Genomic DNA, 20,970 nt, shown 5'->3' on the forward strand with positions numbered 1-20,970 from the left:
TTCATTATTTAGTCATCTTTACATTATTTTCTTTTCATTCTTTTCTTTACTTAGTATAAACTGAATCGCTTACGCTGTCTGTTGGCTTCGATCTTTTAAACAACACAACGGATTTTAATAGTTTTTAATAGATATAGTGCTTCAAGAGATTTTTATGTATAATACATGTACACCCGGGCGAAGACGGGGCGGATAGCTAGTTAATATATAACGTAATGAGAATATGGTTGAATTTGAAATATAAAAAAACGTGTTGGATTTTTTATTGTACACATATACGTACGGGAACAAGTAAGTGTTAATACCAATATGCACATTTTTATATACTTATTTTATTATTAATTTTGAATACATTTTTTTATATATAGAATTTATTTTTTAATTGTCACGTCCGTACCAATATTACAAAAGTTAATAATTTTTTTTCCGTCGTTTCGTTCATTTTCAACATGAAATCCACACTTCTATCGCCCACAAATACTTAAAATATTTCAGAACGTATGACACAAACAAATCAATAGGGAAGGCGCGCGATGAAAGCGCGGGAATTTCGCCGGTTCCTGGTTCGCCATTTTGGGGAGCGCGTTGCTATGGCAACGAGACGTCTGCATCTTTACCACTTTAGCTTTAGCTATAACCTAAATACGTTCTGCATGAATTATATAATGCGATTGTCTCGTTGAAATGAAACGTTCAGCCAGAATGAGGGCTGGAAAATATTTTTAGGTAGGCCAGGTTTATACATGGCTGTATGATTATGATAACTTTGTTTTAATTTTAATAAAATATTAGTTTTGTGTGAACAATGTATACATACGAGGTAACTATGTCTTTATACATAGACATAGTGATTACTTGCTTAGTGTTTTTATTTACCTATGTATTTCTTTTAAGGGTGTGTACTGACTGAAATAAAGAAAAAGTAGGTATGTACAGATATATAACTATGAACGAATATAAATGTACTACATTAATATGTGATATCTCTTATATTATAATATTAATAATTAATGGCGTTAAATTTGTTTTCTGTTCTATTACATATCGTCAAAATGTAAAACACAAGTACATTAATTAAAATGCTAACTAGTTATGAGTCCACCACTCATGTCACCCAGTCCTAAGGGCTAAGGTCATGCCTCCGTACCTACAAATTTCACTCCCATATTTATCCTTTAAATTGAGCACAGATTGTAATAGATACTATCAGCTTTTTTTTTAATTTTTGCGTTAAGTGGGTTATGAGTTAATGGGTTCTAACACGAATAATTTTATGGTAAAAATACCGTAATAAATAATAATAAGTAAACGACTCGTTTAACTACATTTGTCTCTATTTATGACCATTTTTTCTGATATTTTTAATAGTACGAAACGATGGATTTTGATGCTTTTATTAAGACTTCTGTCGAACAAGTGTGTCATTACAGCTTATTGGATATGACTGTTCGGGAACATATCGAAATAGATGCGTTCAGAAATCACGATTCATAATAATATTAGTACTATCTGTAAGCGGCAAGTTTGTGATATACAGATTGCTGGCTCTAGCAAGTTGTTTCTCAGTAGTTTATCTACAAAAAAAAAATTACTAGTCTATATTAATAATTTCGTCAATGGGTACGGTAGACTCGAACGAAACCTTATGTGAATAACAAAACATAAAAAATATTGATTTCGAGTCGAATACTCCATAATCCGAATTTTGCGTATATATGTTATCCGCAAAATTCGGATTATGGAGTATTTCGTTAAATTCTAATGACACTGACAAACAAACCGCAGTCGCCATCTTTTCATTTCACTAGCAATTTCTTCGGTCTTTGACGTTTCGCGAAAATATTGTTTTTGACACTTTTTTATGATAAAAGAGTATGTTTTTTTTCTTTAAACCTGAAATTGGCCGATTGCGAGACAAATTTGGCAATTTTTTTTATTAATTTGTTTTACGGCTCTGGATACAAGTTCTTTTTAGCCCAACTTAAAGTTTTACAAAAAAATAAAAATTATTTGTATAAAAACTTTTGCACTTTTTATTTACTATATTTATTAAACACAATGAACGAAGCTTTACAAATATATGCCTTGCTTACTTTTAATATTCCATGAGAACCGATGACTACAGAAATATCTACCCACATTTCACCCGAGCGAAGCCGGGTTTTCATCTAGTATAAAATAAACGGCACTTAAGATATATCACCACTAGTAGAATACAGGTGCGTTACTTGACATAGAAAATCTCGTACACGTGTAATATTTATTGGAAATTTATGGCCGCCAGAAATGCCTAGGGGTGGCTTTACGTACTGGTTCGTGTGGGGTAAGAATTGTAGGGATTTACCATTCGCTCATCGGCCGCTTACCACTAGATGACAGCCGGGCCTTTTATTTTAACTTAAATTAACTACTATATAGTAATTTTAAGTAGCTATGACGTGGTCGAGTGGAATGTGTAGTCATGCTTATTAAAATGTCCAGACATGTGGCGGCGTGGTGGGCCGGGTCTTTGGGCTTCCTAAAATATGGTCGAGAGCAGTGATGGCCGACTCATACGTCATACTCGTGAAAGAGTGTTGCTTGTAGGGCTAGTCCCTACAAGCAGCACTCTGCTCTTGTCACTACGATTGATTTAATCTGTTTATATATATATATATATTTGACCCTAAAAAATTAATGCTATTTGGTAGTTTGTATTCACACGTTTCGACTTGAAAAATGTGAACTTACAAGGATTATTTAAAAGAGCAACACACAAGTTTCTTGCTCGTTTCTTGTGAGAAAGCTTTCCGAATGAACGGTAGTTTAAAAAAAACTATGACTATTAAAAGTTGTGTAAAATGAGTTACTTTGAATAAAGGATTTTCTATTCTATTCTATTCTGTTGAATAATTAGTTGTAACCCGAGAGTTGAACTGGGTTGCACATTTTTATACTGGACGGTAGGGTAAAAATTAAAATTATAATGTAAAAAAATGTACGTTCATAAGCGGCTAAAGTGTCCTACATGAATAAATGATTTTTGAATTTGAATTTGAATTTGAATATACAGTAGGTTAATTATGACCCTGTTGGGCACAGCAAGCGGAAGAAAAGAGAGGAGGACGAGTTATTTTTTATATAATATATAATAATAATAAAAAAATAGTAATAATAATTAATAATTTGAAATTGTATATATTTAATTACTAAAATTGTATAATATTTAATTCAATATGTCGTTTTTATATTCTAAAATTGTATAATAACATTTTGTTTAACAACAATGTCTTGAGATTTCTTATAACTATTTTATCATTTTTTATCTCTTTTAAAGAAAGTGGTAAGTGGTTATATATATTTATGGATGACACCAGAGGATCACTTGAATGTAGCGCTAACGTGGAGGATGGAAGAAGGAGCCTGTTTCTGTGTCGTAAATTATATTTTTACCTTTCTTCAATTACATATATATAAGTCACATAAAGTCATGATCAGATGCATATTCGTAGATCTATCTTAGTTTTTTTTAACCAATTACAAATAAGTATAAAAGGGATTGTTAGTAATGTGGCCAGATGACTCCATCACTAGCAATGTACCAAGTCAGGTTGACCTCCACGCGGTTCCTCCTGGAAACCATCATGATAAATTCCTTGTGAATTTGTCACGATGGGCTAACTGACCTGACCTCATGCTCATTTCATCATCTTCCACTGGTGCCCCGCCAGCGTAAACCATTAGCGCAGGCGGGTGCACCATTCCATTATCATCCATAAAAAAAAAGGTAATATTACATGATTTACTAACAATACTCTTTCGTCTCCCAAATAGAGTTCAATGTACGGGCCATTTCATTACATATACATATAAATAAAATTGGAGTGTCTGTTTGTAATATTGAAATAATAGTTTTTTACTGCATGCATATGAATATAAATACGGTACATAGGTACACCAAAATAACATTTTTTACAATTTTTGTCTGTCTGTCTATCGGTCTGTTTGTTCCGGCTAATCTCTGAAACGGCTGGGCCGATTTTGACGGGACTTTTTTTAGCAGGTAGCTAGTAATAAGGAGTAACTTAGGCTACTTTTATTTTAGACAAATTAAGTTAAATTCCACACGGACGAAGTCGCAGGAACAGAAAATCATTAATAAAAATCTGTGGGTTCGGCCTAATACCCATTATGCATTCTGAATTACCTCGTTGGCTTATTTACTAAATGGACATTAAAGAAAAGGGACGCGGCAGGGAAATAATGCGTGTACCATATCGTATAGAAGTGACCGACACGCCGTCACGCAACACGCAACTGCCGTGATTCAGTCACTGAAAGAAAGAAAAGAGTTATTGGACTATATAAGTACTCCTTTCCGTAATATAATAAAAAAAAAAATAGTGTACATTTGACTCTGTTGGTTTACAATTCGCAAAACTAATACAAAAATACTACTGTAGTAAAAAAATGTTACTTCAATATTACAAACAGACACTCCAATTTTATTTTATTTATTCATTTATTTCAGGCAACTAGGCCCATATTATAAATACCTTATAGACTAACATACATATAATATAATATTTAAAAACTAATACAATAATATTGTCTGTGTGATCACGGCACTGAAGACGGCAAACTGCCACGGTAGCGCCGATATACCACACCTTTCGGCCAGTAGTCCTCTTTCATGAAGGTGGGCAGCAAGTCGGTGGGGACCAGGGCCACAAACGCTTTGAAACTCGCGTTGTGACTCGACTTCAGCTGCGTTACCCTCAATGTCAGGTTACTCTTGGTACGAATATAATCGACAATGTCCTGCTCCTTAGTGGCGTAATGTAGACGGGACAGGTACATTGTCGTGGTCGGTGTAGCAGCACGCAGCAGAAAGTTGAGCCCAGTGAGTGCAGTGCCACAATGATTTCTATTATGTATAGATTGATTGTATTTTGTTTATATGTATAGATTGTATGCGCCATCGTAAGCGAGGTATTAAATTAAATAGAATTTCTAAACTAAACGGTTTATTTATTTATTTATTTATTTAAACTTTATTGCAATCGTACCTACAACAAGCGGCACAATGCTATTAGTATTCTGTACCAGCCAACCTTAGGGAGTGCAGAGATACTCAAAGACGGTTTAGTAAATTGAATAAAAATGTATTAAATATATATACATATTATAAATAATTAAATATAACATATATACATATAATATATATTATAAACAAAGTACACATATAAATAAAATTGGAGTGTCTGTTTGTAATATTGAAATAGCCGTTTTTTATTATATGCATATGAAAATAAATACATATGGATGACTTTATGCATTATATTGTAACGTGATTTACTAATTGTACTTATCCTTACCTGTTCTTTATCTTTGGTTCTGACCTGTTTAAATGTTTAAGTGTGTAACTGTATTGTTTTATATAACCAATTTAAATATAACTTTAATATTAAAGATAAATTCATGAGGTATCTGTTATTGGCTTTACTAACTAAGTAATACTATATATTGTCTATAAATTGTATAAGCTGTTGATTACCTAAAAAAAATAAATAATTAAATAAATAAATAAATAGAGTAAAATAACATTTTTTACAATTTTTGTCTGTCTGTTCGGTCCGGCTAATCTCTGAAATGGCTGGACCGATTTTGACGGGACTTTTTTTGGCAGATAGCTGATGTAATAAGGAGTAACTTAGGCTACTTTTATTTTAGAAAAAAATCTTTTATTTCAGAAAATTAGCTTTTTTTTAATTTTTTTTTAAATTTAGGGACTTTTATACAATCTAAGTACATGCCAGTCCCATTGTACCCTAAAACAAATCACTCCATTACCTCACCGTGAACAAATAGAAAATTAAGTTAAATTCCAAGCGGACGAAGTACAGCTAGGGATTATGGTGTATTTTATTTCTGTACAGAGATTAAGTGCGTCGGGTTCCATGTTGATTGTCGCATGCCTAATCCTTGTTATTAATTAAATATAAACAAATCAATATTTATTTAAAAGAGCAATACTCAAGTTTCTTGCTCATTCTTCTTGTGATGAGTCTGTATTCCGAATGAGCGGTAGAATCAAATAACTTGACTATTCAAAAATGCTTATATTAAGTTTATTTGAATAAAGATTATTTCTATTTGTCAATGGAACGTTTGCGCTGCCGGTACATTATTGGAAGATGTTAATATGAGCATGAGGTCTAGTCAGTTTGTCCATCGTGTATGGTTTCCAGAGGGGACAGCGTGGAGGTCGACCTGACATGGTACATTGCTAGCAATGGGATCCACATTACTAATAATCCCCTACCCCCTATTTTAGGGTGGCTAGTTTATTTATATGTAACTAGGCGGGCAGCCGCCCCGGTTTCGCACGGGTGTACATGTATTATATATATATATATCTTATATATAAAATTCTCGTGTCACAGTTTTCGTTCCCATACTCCTCCGAAACGGCTTGACCGATTCTCATGAAATTTTGTGAGCGTATTGAGTCGGTCTGAGAATCGGCCAACATCTATTTTTCATCCCCCTAAATGTTAGGGGTAGTCCACCCCTAAATTTTTTTTTTAATTTTAAAGCAAAACAACGTTTGCCGGGACAGCTAGTATATATATATAAATATATATATATATAAACCTTCCTTTTGAATCACTCTATCTATTAAAAAAAACCGCTTCAAAATCCGTTGCGTAGTTTTAAAGATTTAAGTATAGCATTAAGGACGGACAGACAGCGACAGCCACTTTATTTTATACTATGTAATGACTATGAAAGATGAGCGATGCACTATCGAAAATCATTTCCACATGGCCGGCTTGTTGGGTTGCAGCTTTGATCCGGTGTATTGGATTACACATATGGATAGACAACATCTGCATATAATTTAACTCATGAATATTTCTCCAGTATACCTTCAGTGGCTGGTAAAGCGACTACGAGAGAGTATTTATTATTAGTGCGATTATAGAATAGAATAGAATAGAAAGTAATTTATTCATATAAACTTCATTTAAGCACTTTTTGTGTAATAGTCATAACATTTTTTTTTATTTACCGCTCATTTGGAAAGCTGTCTCATCACAAGAAGAACGAGCAAGAAACTTGTGTGTTGCTCTTTTAAATAATCCTTGTAAGTTCAAATTTACAAGTCGAAACGTGTGAATACAAACTACCAACCAGCACTAATTTATTAGGGCCAAATATAAATATACAATAAGATTAAATCAGTCGTAGTGATAAGTACAGACCAGTCCCTACAAGCAGCACTCGTTCACGAGCATGACGGTATAAATAATGTAAATTACGTTAAATTTGTAAGGATATAGAAGGTATCAACAGGGGCGGATCTACCAAAGGACTTTTAGGGCTGCAGCCCAGGGCCCCGAGGATACAAAGGCCACCAGTCCCCACTCAAACGATATTTAGAATATAAAAAATATTATCATAAAGTTGGCAACCCTGAGATCAATCAACTCATGCAAGTGCGCGTCTGTCGAAAGAAGAAAATTTCTGGTCGCTTGTGTCGGTCGGTGTACTTTTTTAGTTGAGTAATATAATCAGATAGGACTCTAAAGCCCAGGGTATCACAACTTCACTATCCGCCCCTGTATGTAAGTATTATATATATAAGACGACCTTGGTGGTATAGCGGTCCAGCACACCGCTTTATGTCCAATGGTCGCGGGTTCGATTCCTCGCACGGCACAAACATTTGTATTCACGAGTATGATTGTTTGTATCGGTCTGGGTATTTTCTATGTATAATATGTATGTATTTACGAAAAAAAAATATTTATGTATTTGTATCAGTTATCTAGTACCCATAACACAAGCTTTAGCTAGCTTAACTTGGGACTAGATGGCGCTGTGTGAATTGTCCTGAGATTACTATTATTATTATTATAAACCTTCCTCTTGAATCACTCTATCTATTAAAAAAACCGCTTCAAAATCCGTTGCGTAGTTTTAAAGATTTAAGCATACATAGGGACAGACAGCGACAGTAACTTTGTTTTATACAAAAATGTAGCCACCCTCAGCAGCATCGCTTCAGGTGGAATGTTTCACGTAATTTCAGCAATATTTCAGTAGATACAAATAGCCTGGTTTAGGCACATCGCGGAACACGTGTCTATGCATGTTGTATGAGGGCGTGAAACGTATTTATAGGATCCCGTCCCGCTGTCACGCTAGTTTCAGAGAGGGCCGTGATAAATCGCGAAAGTGTTCGAGTAAAGTCACTGCACCTGCGACCGATTATCGCAGTGATGATACATTTAGGGGTATTTTTCTTAGGGATGATAATGGAATGGTGCACTCGACTGCGCTAACGGTTTATGCTGGCGAGACACCTATTGAGGTTAAGATGAACATGACGAGCGTGCATAGCAATAGTTGTTCATGCACGGGATTTTCATTTAATGTTAGACATAGACACCTATATAAATATACATTGTAAATAAACTGGCTTTTTAAAAAACAAAAGTAATTCAATTGAGTTTCTTGCCTGTTCTTCTCAATTGGATCTATATTCCGAACTGGCAATAGTGCACAAATGCACTGGATTTTCATTTAATGTTAGACATAGACACCTATATAAATATACATTGTAAATAAACTGGCTTTTTAAAAAACAAAAGTAATTCAATTGAGTTTCTTGCTCTTCTCAATTGGATCTATATTTGGCAATAGTGCACAAATGCACTGGATTTTCATTTAATGTTAGACATAGACACCTATATAAATATACATTGTAAATAAACTGGCTTTTTAAAAAACAAAAGTAATTCAATTGAGTTTCTTGCCTGCTCTTCTCAATTGGATCTATATTCCGAACTGGCAATAGTGCACAAATGCACTGGATTTTCATTTAATGTTAGACATAGACACCTATATAAATATACATTGTAAATAAACTGGCTTTTAAAACAAAGTAATTGAATTGAGTTTCTTGCCTGTTCTTCTCAATTGGATCTATATTCCGAAGGGTATCGGAGTAAGGAAGGGTATAAGGAGTCGGTAGGGAAAAAAATGTAATATAAAAATTGTACGTTCATAAGCGGTTAAAATGTCCCACATGAATAAATGTTTTTTTTAAGGAATTTTTTTTATGTATGATAATGGAATAGTGCACCCGCCTGCGCTAACGGTTTACGCTGGCGGGGCACCAGTGGAGGATGATAAGATGAGCATGAGGTCAGGTCAGATAGCACATCGTGATAAATTCACCGTGAATATATTACGATGGTTTCCAGAGGAATCGCGTTGAGGTCAACAAGACACGGTTTGTAGCAATAGGGTTATACACATTACTAATAATTCCTTGCTCCCCTACTTTTAGGGGTTTCTTGCTTTCTACAATCTATGTAATTGAAATGGTAAGTGGCAAGAGTCGCTTGTACAGAGGAAGGCGATTATGAGTAATAACACCTTTACTAACAATGTACCATGTTAGATTGACCTCCACACGGTTTCCCCTGGTAATCATCACGATATATTGATGACAGATAATTGGTTTGTTTTCTCAAACTCACGACCATCGAAAGTAAACTGGGGTGCTATACCGCTAGACCACAGAGGACGGCAGATAGCTTCAATCCTTTATTTCGCTGACTTTTGCATCCTTTAACCACATAAGCACAACTTACAAAGTAAGCTGGCTGGCGAGTGACAAAGGTGAGACTGAGGTACCCCACTCAAATGAGTTTCTTCCTCGAACAAAGTGTATTTTCTACCAGTTAATTGTACGGTTTATGTACTGTGATATAATAATATTGCTATTTGTTTAAGAGCATCGTGATCTAATAGTTTACTACCCTCACTTAGACCCAATAGTCCTAAGTTCGTATCCGGACGGCACCTAAAATATTGTAAGTCAATTTATATTTGTGTTCGATCCTGCCCGACCCTCCGGCAATTGAAACGGTGATATTAAATCAAATTAATTCGAGAGAAGGGAACGAGCTCGCCAGTTGCGCTTAGTCTCTGACTACCCCATCTGGGTTCACAGTCTTGAAGGTACCTTATTATTATTATTATTGATCTTAAAGTATTGAAAGTCATCAAATGTTTTTCGAATATACGAGTCATATAGCACCATCTAGTACAAAATTAAGCCCTAATCACACTATCAGTATTTGCAGCAATCAATTTGTACTTATTTGTGTAAATACATAAATATCTCATAGCTCATCAATATATAGGAGCTCATAAATACACTTATTTGCATTGTGCGGGATTGAATCCCTAACCACAGGCTTATAAGACAACTACGACACAAAGATTTTAGTTTGTCATATTTAGAAAATCATTTTTACCGTTCAGTTAATTAAGTTTTTTCTTTCCTATGAATGGAACCGTCCACACGTAAATAATGTATAGTAAGATACGATAAATATTTATTCACACTTATATCAAATAATCAATCTGCAGATTTTGCCAAGCAAAAGAGGAAATGCCACTGCACATCCTATGTGGCTGTAGTCCTCTTATGCATAATCGAAATCCTGAGGAGATAAAAACCATCGCTCCTAAGAATATCCTTCAATTCTTGTCCCTTACGGGTCCAGGTAGCGAACTTTGAATAAGGGCGAGCACAATAGATCTATACAGGTCGCAGTGTTACAGGTCATTGCACCTGATAATAGCCCAAATCCTCCAATAAAAAAAATATTATTTGAATATTTGCATTTCATTTCACGTAGGTGTTATATTCAGGTAATATAAAGAGGCACTACATTATCAGCTCGAATTATATATAGCTATGTTATCTTAAAAATAGCCCTGTCGATTACATAAAAATAAATAATTTATAAAATACTGTTTTATACTCACCCCACATTGTTTTTAGTTTTAAGATCCAAAAAACAGTCTGTTGTTCAAGGAAAAATCAAATAAATTGGGAACAAAATTACAGTGAAAACAAACTATTTAATCTGTGCAGATGTCAGTCAAGAATATCGAAACTGTCATTGTCACTGTCAAGTCGTTCTGTAATGTCAAGGATCAATTAACTTTTTACGACGAATTCCTTCTTCGACATTACAAAATATTTGTTTTCTACATATTTTAAATAGTTGTCACGACCATTACGGCTTCGTACGAATACACAACGAACAGAAATAACGACAATGAGGTGAGTTGAAGTTTTCTTTGCGAATCAAACTCGAATAATTACCGACCGAGCGACGTTCATCTGTGTTGAAACGAAAGGCGCCCACGTACTGACTAGACAACTACTGACGGCTCGAGTACCAATTGGCAGCTAAGCAAGTCGCCTATGTTATCAAATTGGTGGTGATATTCCAGATAATATCTCATGATCGGGTTGCGCTGGTGTTTGAAAGAAAAGCGGTGGTGGCTGTTCACAGCGGCATCTCAACATGACGAGACCCGGCCCTCCTAACGAGAATATACCCACGGTACGTACGCTTTCAGTTAAAATATCAATCTATAGATATATTGATAGGTTCAACAGTAATTAAATCTTATATGGTTAGTCTTAAGATTTAATTTTATTGACTTAATATTTCCAAACTGAATGCAACATCAATCACTTAATCTTAAAACTTATCTTGACTTATATATCATTTACTAAATAATAATCATGTTACAATACAGTTATTAAATAGAATTAAATTACTTTAATTAGTTTAAAGTAATTAAATTTGTTTAAATAAATTGAATGTATGTTAAAATTGAAACTGAAAATTATGTTAAATTTTTAACATAATTCATTATATCATTTATGCATATATATTTCATATATATTAACCTGTTTTATCTAGAAATATGATGTTTTTGTTTGCAAGTTCTTAAGTATAATTCTCTAAACTATACTTATTAATTTTGTGATTTTGTGTTATTCATACTGCATGCATTTGGATTTGAAAACTGATGCATTTTGTTGAAGTCACATGATAGTGTTAATTGTATTATCATACATATTCATATATGAGTGCTGTATTATATAACAGCTGCAAATGAAATGTATATAAATCAAAATTTGAAAATGTTTTTGTATATAGATAAAATGCTGAAAGATTTGACTATTTGGTAGGTACTTTATAACTTGTATCAACTATCAATTAAATAACTTCATTTTATTTCAAATTTATTATATATAATACTAGCTGTTCCTTGACTATGTCCATATGAAATTGAACTTTATTTTTCTAAAATAAAAGTAGCCTAAGTTACTCCTTATTACATCAGTTACCTACCAAAAAAAAGTCCCGTCAAAATCGGTCCAGCCATTTCAGAGATTAGTCGGAACAAACAAACAGACAGACAAAAATTGTAAAAAATATTATCTTGGTGTATATACCGTATTTATATTCATATGCATGTAGTAAAAAACAGTTATTTCAATATTACAAACAGACACTCCAATTTTATTTGTATGTATAGATGTGCTTGTGTTTTGTTACACCCAAAATATATCATACAGTGTAAACCAAATGCCTCCAGTACTAGTAAGTCTAAAGGCCCACAGAAAAGCCACAGAATATAAGAGCTGCAGACTTATTTTTTTCTAATTTTATCTGTGGCTGTGTGGCTTATGTTGAGTTGGTTGCCTGTTCACCTTTGCGACATATAAAGTCACCTTTGTTTTATTTATTTGTATATTTTCTGTACTGCATGTATGCTGTGTTTGTAATTGGTGAATAAATAATTTATCTATCTATCTATATCTATTATTGAGTGCAGTGGCATTGTCATTAGGTGGCAGCTTATGCTTGATTGTTTGAAATTTATGTGATGCTTATACTTGATTGTATTTAATCAATATGAATATTGATGAAATTATTGTTTATAATAAATTCTATTTGATTTTCATTGTGTAGTTTTATTATAGTTTCTTCTTCTTGCTCATTCTTCTTGTGATGAATCTGCGTTCCGAATGAGTGGTAGAACGAAAAATGACTATTCAAAAGCGCTTGTAATGAGTATATTTGAATAAAGATTATTTCTATTTCTATAAATTTAATTTTGTTACTCAAGTAAATATTTATATATTTCAATTCTGCTATTTGGCAGTTTGTATATGCACAAAATTCTTAAAAAATAATTCTGAACAACATCTATATAAAAGAGCAACACACAAGTTTCTTGCTCATTCTTCTTATGATGAGAAAGCTATCAGAATAAGTTGTAAAATGAAAAATATGTGAATTATCAAAAGTTAAATTTATAAACTTACTAGCTAATTGCCCCGGTTTCGCCCGAGTGTAGGTACAAGTATTATATATATAAACACTCCTCTAGAATCATTTTATCTATAAAAAAAAAACCGCTTCAAAATCCGTTGCGTAGTTTTAAAGATTTAAGCATACATAGGGACGGACAGACATGACTTTGTTTTATACTATGTAATGATAAGTAACATTTCTGTTAATAGATTTGAATAGCAAATTAGCTGATCCACCTGATGGTAAACAGTGACCGTCTCTTATATGCATGAACGAGCACTATGTACATCATCAGAACATGCTGCAAAGCAAGTTGCTTTACTCAAAATAGGTGGAACTGAGGTCCGAGTGTTTTTTTATGGATGACAATGAAATGGTGCTCCCACCATTTTACAATACAGACTGTCAACTGCACAGAGTACGTTATAAACAGTTTTTTTTTTATGATCATGGTATGGTGCACCGGCCTGCGCTAACGGTTTACGCTGGCGGGGCACCGGTGGAGGATGATAAGATGAGCATGAGGTCAGGTCAGTTAGCCCATCGTGACAAATTCACCAAGAATTTATCACGATGGATTCCAGACGGAACCGCGTGGTGGTCAACCTGACATGGTAGATTGCTAGCAAACCTGTCAATTCAGACAGCGCCATCTAGTTCCAAGCTAAGCAGATTGTGTTATGAGTACTAGACAACTGATATCAATATTTAAATGCATGTTTTTTTAAATACATACATATTACTAATATTATAAATGCGAAATTTTGTGAGTATGGATGGATGTTTGTTACTCTTTCATGCAAAAACTACTGAACAGATTTTGATGAAACTTTGTAGTTGGTAACAATAAGATCATCAGTCCACATTACTAATAATCCCCTTTCTCCCAGAGGTCTGAGTGTATCTCTGATAATAATCTCATGAAACAATATCTAGCAAGAATAAAGTTTTTAGCGGACCACGTTATAATTTCTTTTTCATATTGCGTTATAGAAATATGATAGCGTAGCGGCTTTTGTATTGCTTGCCGCATGCATCCTTATGTAAAGTGCGAATACTGTAACTACCATATAATAAATTAAAGTAGCTATGACGATGTCGAGTGGAATGAGTAGTCATGCGCACTAAAATGTCCAGACATGTGGCGGCGTGGTGGGCCGGGTCATAGGGCTCCCTAAAATATGGTCGAGCGCAGTGAGGGCTGACTCATCCGTCATACTCGTGAACGAGTGCTGCTGGTGGTCTGCTCTTATCACTACGATTGATTAAATCTTAATGTGTATTTATATTTGACCCTAATAAATTAGTGATGGTTGGTAGTTTGTATTCACACGTTTCGACTTGTAAAATGGAAACTTACAAGGATTGTTTAAAAGAGCAACTCACAAGTTTCTTGCTTATTCTTCTTGTGATGAGACTTCCGAACTTTGAGCTTTCCGAATAAGCGGTAGATTAAAAAAGAATTGTTGACTCTTCAAAAGTGCTTAAATTAAGTTTAATTGAATAAATGATTTTCTATTCTTTTCATGGTTATTGGTACTCTGCTTCTCTATTAAGTGGCTTTTATTTGTTTTCAGAGCTGAAGTTTAATATTTCCACATGCAGTGTAATGTCGATATTCAAAGACAGTGACTGTGTATGTGCTAAGCCTATATTTATATCCTTTAGAATGTTTGAGGTTGTTTTCCTGCTGACCACCTGTTTACAGTAAAATAAAACATAACTGAAGGACTTAGAGATGTGCCAACTCGAATTACTAACTCGAGTTAACTCTAGTTGCGGTAAATTCGAGTTAACTCGAGTTGAATTCTGCCAACTCTAGTTACCAATTGAATACTGGAAGTATTCAATTGGTAAATGAACGAATCAAGTGAAAGGGCGAGAACATGATTCTGTCGTCGAACCGACAATGACATGAAATTTTCCGATCATTTCATATCATACAATTTTCACTCGTCACAAATGTTTCAATATTGATTTGAGGTTGTTATCATTTTTTTTTCGCATATTCGTCCGGTTATGTTATCATTAAAATGATTATGAGTTCCAGAAGTCCTTCCGCGGCTTTCCTAAAGTTCGGTGAAACTTTCAAGGCTAGCTGCGCCCAAAAACATTAGAATTGTTCGAAAAAATAATAAATAAATATATAAAAAAAACTGTTTATTCCTGGAGTTAACTCGAGTTTTTTTTTTTTTAATTATTTCTGTTTAATGTACTCTATGCTTTAGCGTTTGCGCTTCTGGTTTACGCTCGTTTCAGCAGAGTTGCAACGGATTTTTCAAATTACTCGAGTTATGTTTATTACGAGTTAGCACATCTATAGAAGGACTTTCGTAAATGATCAAAATGATATTGTAAGTGAAGTTTATGGCAGGGCTAGCTCGAGTTGTCCATTAATAGATACCGGATGTACGCTGCTCTGTGTCTGGAAACTAGCGATAGCGGGCTGGCAACCGAACGGTGCATTTCGGGAGATAGCTATCCGCTATAAGTTGTCTCTTGTCTACGAAATTATTCACAATGGTCGCAATTTAATGTTTGTACAAGATTTTCCATTTTAACGTGGCAATAGAAAATAGTTTAAAATGTTACATTTTGATAGGGTTCAAGGGATCTAGCAGGGAAATAACCTCACCCCTTTTCCATGTAACTCCATCATCATCAGCTCCTTACTTGTCCCATTTATTTGTGGTCGGCGTAATGTTTTTCTCTTCCATTCATCCCTGTTCGCAGTCCATATAACTACATACTACTTTATTTACCTTGAGATTGATTAATTTCAAGAGGATAGTAGAATGATTTCTTATTTATGAAAAATATTTGAATGGGCGTCATTTTATCTACAGTATACAAACTACAAATTGTAGTTTTAGACTTGCTGTTATTATACATATTTTTCTAAAATAAAAGTAGCCTAAGTGACTCCATTTTTCGTGAGTCTAGCCATTTCAAAGATTAGTCGGAACAAACAGACAGACAGACAAAAATTGTAAAAAATGTTATTTTAGGTGTATGTACCGTATTTATATTCATATGCATGTAGTAAAAAACAGTTTTTGCAATTTTATTTATATGTGTAGATTGGTACTAGCAGACCCTGCCACGCGTTACTGTGGCTAAGGTAATAATATTGCGACTATAAATTGAGATGTAAGCTAATCTTTCAGTTGGATCAAATTGCACACAATGTGCAAATTAAATTTGCAATCGGTTCAGTAGTTTGTGAGTCCATCGCGGACAAACAATCTGACATGTAATTTTTATGTATTTATTTATACTACTATGGCAGCAAACAAGTATACGGCCCATCTGATGGTAAATGGTTACCGTAGCCTATGGACGACTGAAACACCAGGGGTGTCACATGTACGTTGTCGACCTTTGAAAAACCTTAATATACCTTCTTGATAAACCCCATACTGTAAGTCTCGTGAGAAAACCTCGACAGATAGTTCGTTCCACAAACTAAATGTATAGATAAATTTGTTATACATAACTTGGTGTTTCAATTTGCAGGTGAAGTTGGTGGTGGTAGGCGATGGTGGCGTTGGCAAGAGTGCAATCACCATCCAGTTCTTCCAGAAGCTGTTTGTGACAGACTACGACCCCACCATAGAGGACTCGTACATACAGCATACAGAAGTGGATGGACAATGGTGCATACTCGATGGTAATTGTTCGCCAGTAATAAACATTCATAATAAAAAACTTTAATAGCGCGTTTTAGGATACTGTCTAATTACTTATTGTTAGTAAGTGTGATTTCACTTTCTTTTAAAATTCTCGTATTTTTGTACAATTGACTTGTTCTATATTGTTTTGATTGTCTTCGTATTTTTTATTTTTGTTGATTTTGTTTCTTCGGTAATTTTGTTTTATGTTTTGTTATATAAATAATTGTATATATTTTTAAAAATGTATATATTTCAATAATAATATTCTAATGACACCTATTAAAATCAAAACTTGCTAAATCATAATAAACTCTGCTGAAGCGAGTGTAAACCACAGGCGCAAACGCTAAAGTATTGAGTACAACAAAGAGATTCTCAATTTAAAAAAAAAAAAAGTCCAATCCAATCCAATCCAATCCAATCCAATCCAATCCAGATGTATGTTGATGTGTAGTGGTGTGGTATTTCAGTTCTGGATACGGCCGGTCAGGAGGAGTTCAGCGCGATGCGCGAGCAGTACATGCGCAAGGGAGACGGGTTCCTACTGGTGTACTCCGTCACTGACCAGCAGAGCTACGAGAACATCCGACACTTCCACACGCAGATCCTCAGGGTCAATGTGTAGTGGTGTGGTATTTCAGTCACTATACAAACAGCAGAGCTACGAGAACATCCGACACTTCCACACGCAGATCCTCAGGGTCAAGGACAGGTCACTATACAAATAGCCAAAGACCTATAATCACACGGGCCGTTACACATGCAATAAACAAAAAAGTTTATGTATGTGCAATTTTTTAAAATGATTTGTGTATTCATGACTATGATTGTTTGTATCGCTCTGGGTGATTTCTATGTATAATATGTATTTATTTACGAAAAAAATATCTATGTACAGTCAACCCTCCTATAACGCGGTACTCTCAGAACGCGGTTTCCATATAACGCGGAGCTGAAATTGCGACAGCCCTCCTATAACGCGGTACTCTTACAGCGCGGTTTCCGTTCAACAACGTCCCATCAGTTCTTTCCGTGCACCCAATGAATGGTTTTTATGTGTTTATATAGTCAATTATAAGTTTTAACAGAATTAAGGTTTTATTTCCAAAGACTATACTTCTATAATAACTATATACTTCTAATATAATACACGGGCCGTTACACATGCAATAAACAAAAAAGTTTATATATGTGCAATTTTTTTTATTGATTTATGTATTCATGACTATGATTGTTTCTATCTGGGTGATTTCTATGTATAATATGTATTTATTTACGAAAAAAAATATCTATGTATTTTGTATTAGTTATCTAGTACCCTAGTTACATAAGCTTTAGCTAGCTTAACTTGGGTCTAGATGGCATTGTGTAAATTGTCCTGAGATTATTATTATTATTATTATGAAATAGGGAATAGAAATTATTATTCAAATAAACTCATTACAAGCACTTTTGATGAACCACTCATACGGAACTCAGATTCATCACAAGGAGAATGAGCAAGAAACTTGTGTGTTGCTCTTTTTAATAGATGTTTTTTTAATTAATTATTACAGTATAACAAGTAAGAGGGATGTGATAATCAACATAGGAATCGCTACGCACTCATTATTAATGTAATCAGATAATATTGTCAGTGCTATGGATTTAAAGTTTTTCCATAAAAACATTATTATCGTTAACGAATTCTTCAATTTTATAGTAAGTTTTTTCGCAAAGGAACTGTTTTATTTGACATTTAAATCTTTTTATTGGCAGATTTATAACAGACTGTGGTATGTTATTGTAAAACCTTATGCAATTGCCATAAAACGAATTACTACCTTTAGCCAAACGACATTTAGGTAAAATCAGTTTGTTATTGTTACGTAAGCTTTTATTAGTGCAATCACTAACTCTTTTGACACTGTCTATATTCTTCTTGGCATACATGATATTTTCATAAATGTATTGAGAAGCAACGGTGAGGATATTTGATTCCTTAAAACACTCTCGCAATGACTCCCTGGAACCCATACCATAAATGGAGTATGTTAAGTAGAAACGTGTGTCTGAGAAAAAAAAATGTTTAAATTGGGAGTGTGTGGTGGTCAGGGAGTCGTACCCGATGGTGGTGGCGGCCAACAAGGTGGACCTGGTGGCGGCGCGGGTCGTCCCCGAGGAGGCCGGCCGCGAGCTGGCGCGGCGCCTCCACGCGCCCTACGTCGAGACCAGCGCCAAGGAACCGCCGCTCAACATCGACGCAGCCTTCCACGAGGTACCACTAGACGATCAATTATTCAAATAAACTTAATTTAACCACTCTTGTTTACATTTAAAATTATAGCCCAAGAGCCCACGACGGCCAGACATACGTCGTTTTAGTAAACGTGAAAGTTCTTGTATGTGTGTCCCCAACACAGGTGAGAACGATCCCCAAACATGAAACCTGGATCGTGGTTCCTTTGGCAGGTACCAGGTAACAAAGGTGTAAAAAAAATCATATCAAATTCGTTATTTTAAGAAACTCCATATTTTCATATATTGTTCGTAGCATTATTATAACTTAATATAGTGAGTCTTTCATTATCTACAGCTGTCAAAACATTGTGCACGACATCCAATAAAGCGGTAATAGTAGAATAGAATAGAATAGAAAATCATTTATTCAAATAAACTTAATTTAAGCACTATTGAATAGTCAACAATTTTTTTTTATCTACCACTCGTTCAGAGAGCTGTCTCATCACAAGAAGAACGAGCGAGAAACTTGTGTGTTGCTCTTTTAAATAATCCTTGTAAGTTTACATTTACAAGTCGAAACGTGTGAATACAAACTACTAACCAGCACTAATTTATTAAGGTCAAATATAAATATACAATAAGATTAAATCAGTCATAGTGATAAGAGCAGACCAGTCCCTACAAGCAGCACTCGTTCACGAGTATAACGAATGAGCCAGCCATCACTGCGCTCGACCATATTTTAGGGAGCCCAATGACCCGGCCCACCACGCCGCCACATGTCTGGACATTTTAGTGAGCATGACTACTCATTCCAATCGACCACGTCACAGCTACTTAAATTTATTATGTACATACCAAATTAACATTTTTTACTTTTACTTTTTTATTATTTATATTCATATGCATGTAGTAAAAAACGGTTATTTCAATATTACAAACAGACACTCCAATTTTATTTATATGTATAGAAGAAAAAAAACCAAAACCTATCCAAACAATAATACTCATACATACGTAACATTCATAATTATAATGTTTATATTAGTATTGTAAACAAATGTTTGTACCGTGCGTAGAAACGAACCTGTTCCCATCGAAATTATAGCGGTGTATTAAACCGCTAGAGCACCCGGGGCGTCAAAATTATAACAATATATTTCTTCATCAGTTGGTCCGAATCATAAGAAACCACCCACAGCAAGAGGAGAAGCAGCGACGTCGCAGGAAGTTCGGCAAGTGCACCCTCCTGTGAACTGCGGCGCGTGCACCGCAACATGGCCGCTAGAACAACCCCAAGCACATTGGTAACGGTAGTCCAGTACATAAAAAATACATCTTTATTTATAAACAAAATAAGTCAATTTCAACACTATTTAATACCATAATGTAGATTGAAGTGTATTTCATAGACAATACCATAAATAAAAATGGCTATCTATCCTAGAGAAAGTGAAATGAGACAGAAATTACAAAAAGTGATCACAATAAATTAGAGATGAAACGGATATCCGGTAACTATCCGGTATCCGGCCTATCCGGCGGCCTTAATATCCGGCCGAATACCGGATAACTACTATTCGGCCGGATGCCTATCCTATCCTATTAAAAAAAATCTTTTTTAAATAATTATTTGCTTTATATAGTTAGTCTTAGTATTACATAAGGAATAAAATTAGTTTAAAGTTTAAATTTTTTATTCACTGTTAAAGAAATTACTGTTATATAAAGTTATTTATTTTTAATAGTTAAGTTCCGCCGGATATCCGGCCGCCGGATATCATATATCACCATGGGGTATGAAAAATAGTAGCCGATTCTCAGACCTACTGAATATGCATATAAAATGTTATAAAAATCGATCAAGCCCTTTCAGAGGAGTA

The 20,970-nt window shown here is 34.4% G+C and overlaps 2 protein-coding genes across 2 annotated transcripts in view; one reads left to right on the forward strand and one right to left on the reverse strand.

The window, feature by feature from the left end:
- Nucleotides 1-10,911, reverse strand: part of LOC131845160 (leucine-zipper-like transcriptional regulator 1) — a 38,475-nt gene extending 27,564 nt beyond the window's left edge. Inside the window, exon 1 of the mRNA XM_059194196.1 lies at nucleotides 10,834-10,911. Within this exon, the coding sequence (XP_059050179.1) occupies nucleotides 10,834-10,840 (7 nt within the window). The 5' untranslated portion in view covers nucleotides 10,841-10,911. The remainder of the gene's footprint in view (nucleotides 1-10,833) is intronic.
- Nucleotides 10,912-11,009: 98 nt separating this feature from the next.
- LOC131845164 (ras-related protein M-Ras-like) lies at nucleotides 11,010-20,695 on the forward strand. Its single transcript, XM_059194200.1, has 7 exons — nucleotides 11,010-11,134; nucleotides 11,308-11,420; nucleotides 16,707-16,860; nucleotides 17,335-17,483; nucleotides 17,572-17,576; nucleotides 18,959-19,121; nucleotides 20,259-20,695. Exons 2-7 carry the CDS (start codon nucleotides 11,382-11,384, stop codon nucleotides 20,340-20,342), a joined length of 594 nt encoding a protein of 197 aa, XP_059050183.1. The 5' UTR covers nucleotides 11,010-11,134; nucleotides 11,308-11,381; the 3' UTR covers nucleotides 20,343-20,695.
- The last annotated feature ends 275 nt before the right edge of the window (nucleotides 20,696-20,970 follow it).

The sequence above is a fragment of the Achroia grisella genome, unplaced genomic scaffold, assembly GCF_030625045.1.
Source record: "Achroia grisella isolate CSIRO2021 unplaced genomic scaffold, CSIRO_AGI_Agris_v1 utg454, whole genome shotgun sequence".
NCBI lineage: Eukaryota > Metazoa > Arthropoda > Insecta > Lepidoptera > Pyralidae > Achroia > Achroia grisella.

Coding starts and splice junctions, on each gene's coding strand:
- LOC131845164 (XM_059194200.1), top strand. CDS start 11,382: ATGACGAGACCCGGCCCTCCTAACGAGAATATACCCACG. Junction 16,861..17,334: donor ACAATGGTGCATACTCGATG/GTAATTGTTCGC, acceptor GTGGTATTTCAG/TTCTGGATACGGCCGGTCAG. Junction 19,122..20,258: donor TCGACGCAGCCTTCCACGAG/GTACCACTAGAC, acceptor TTTCTTCATCAG/TTGGTCCGAATCATAAGAAA.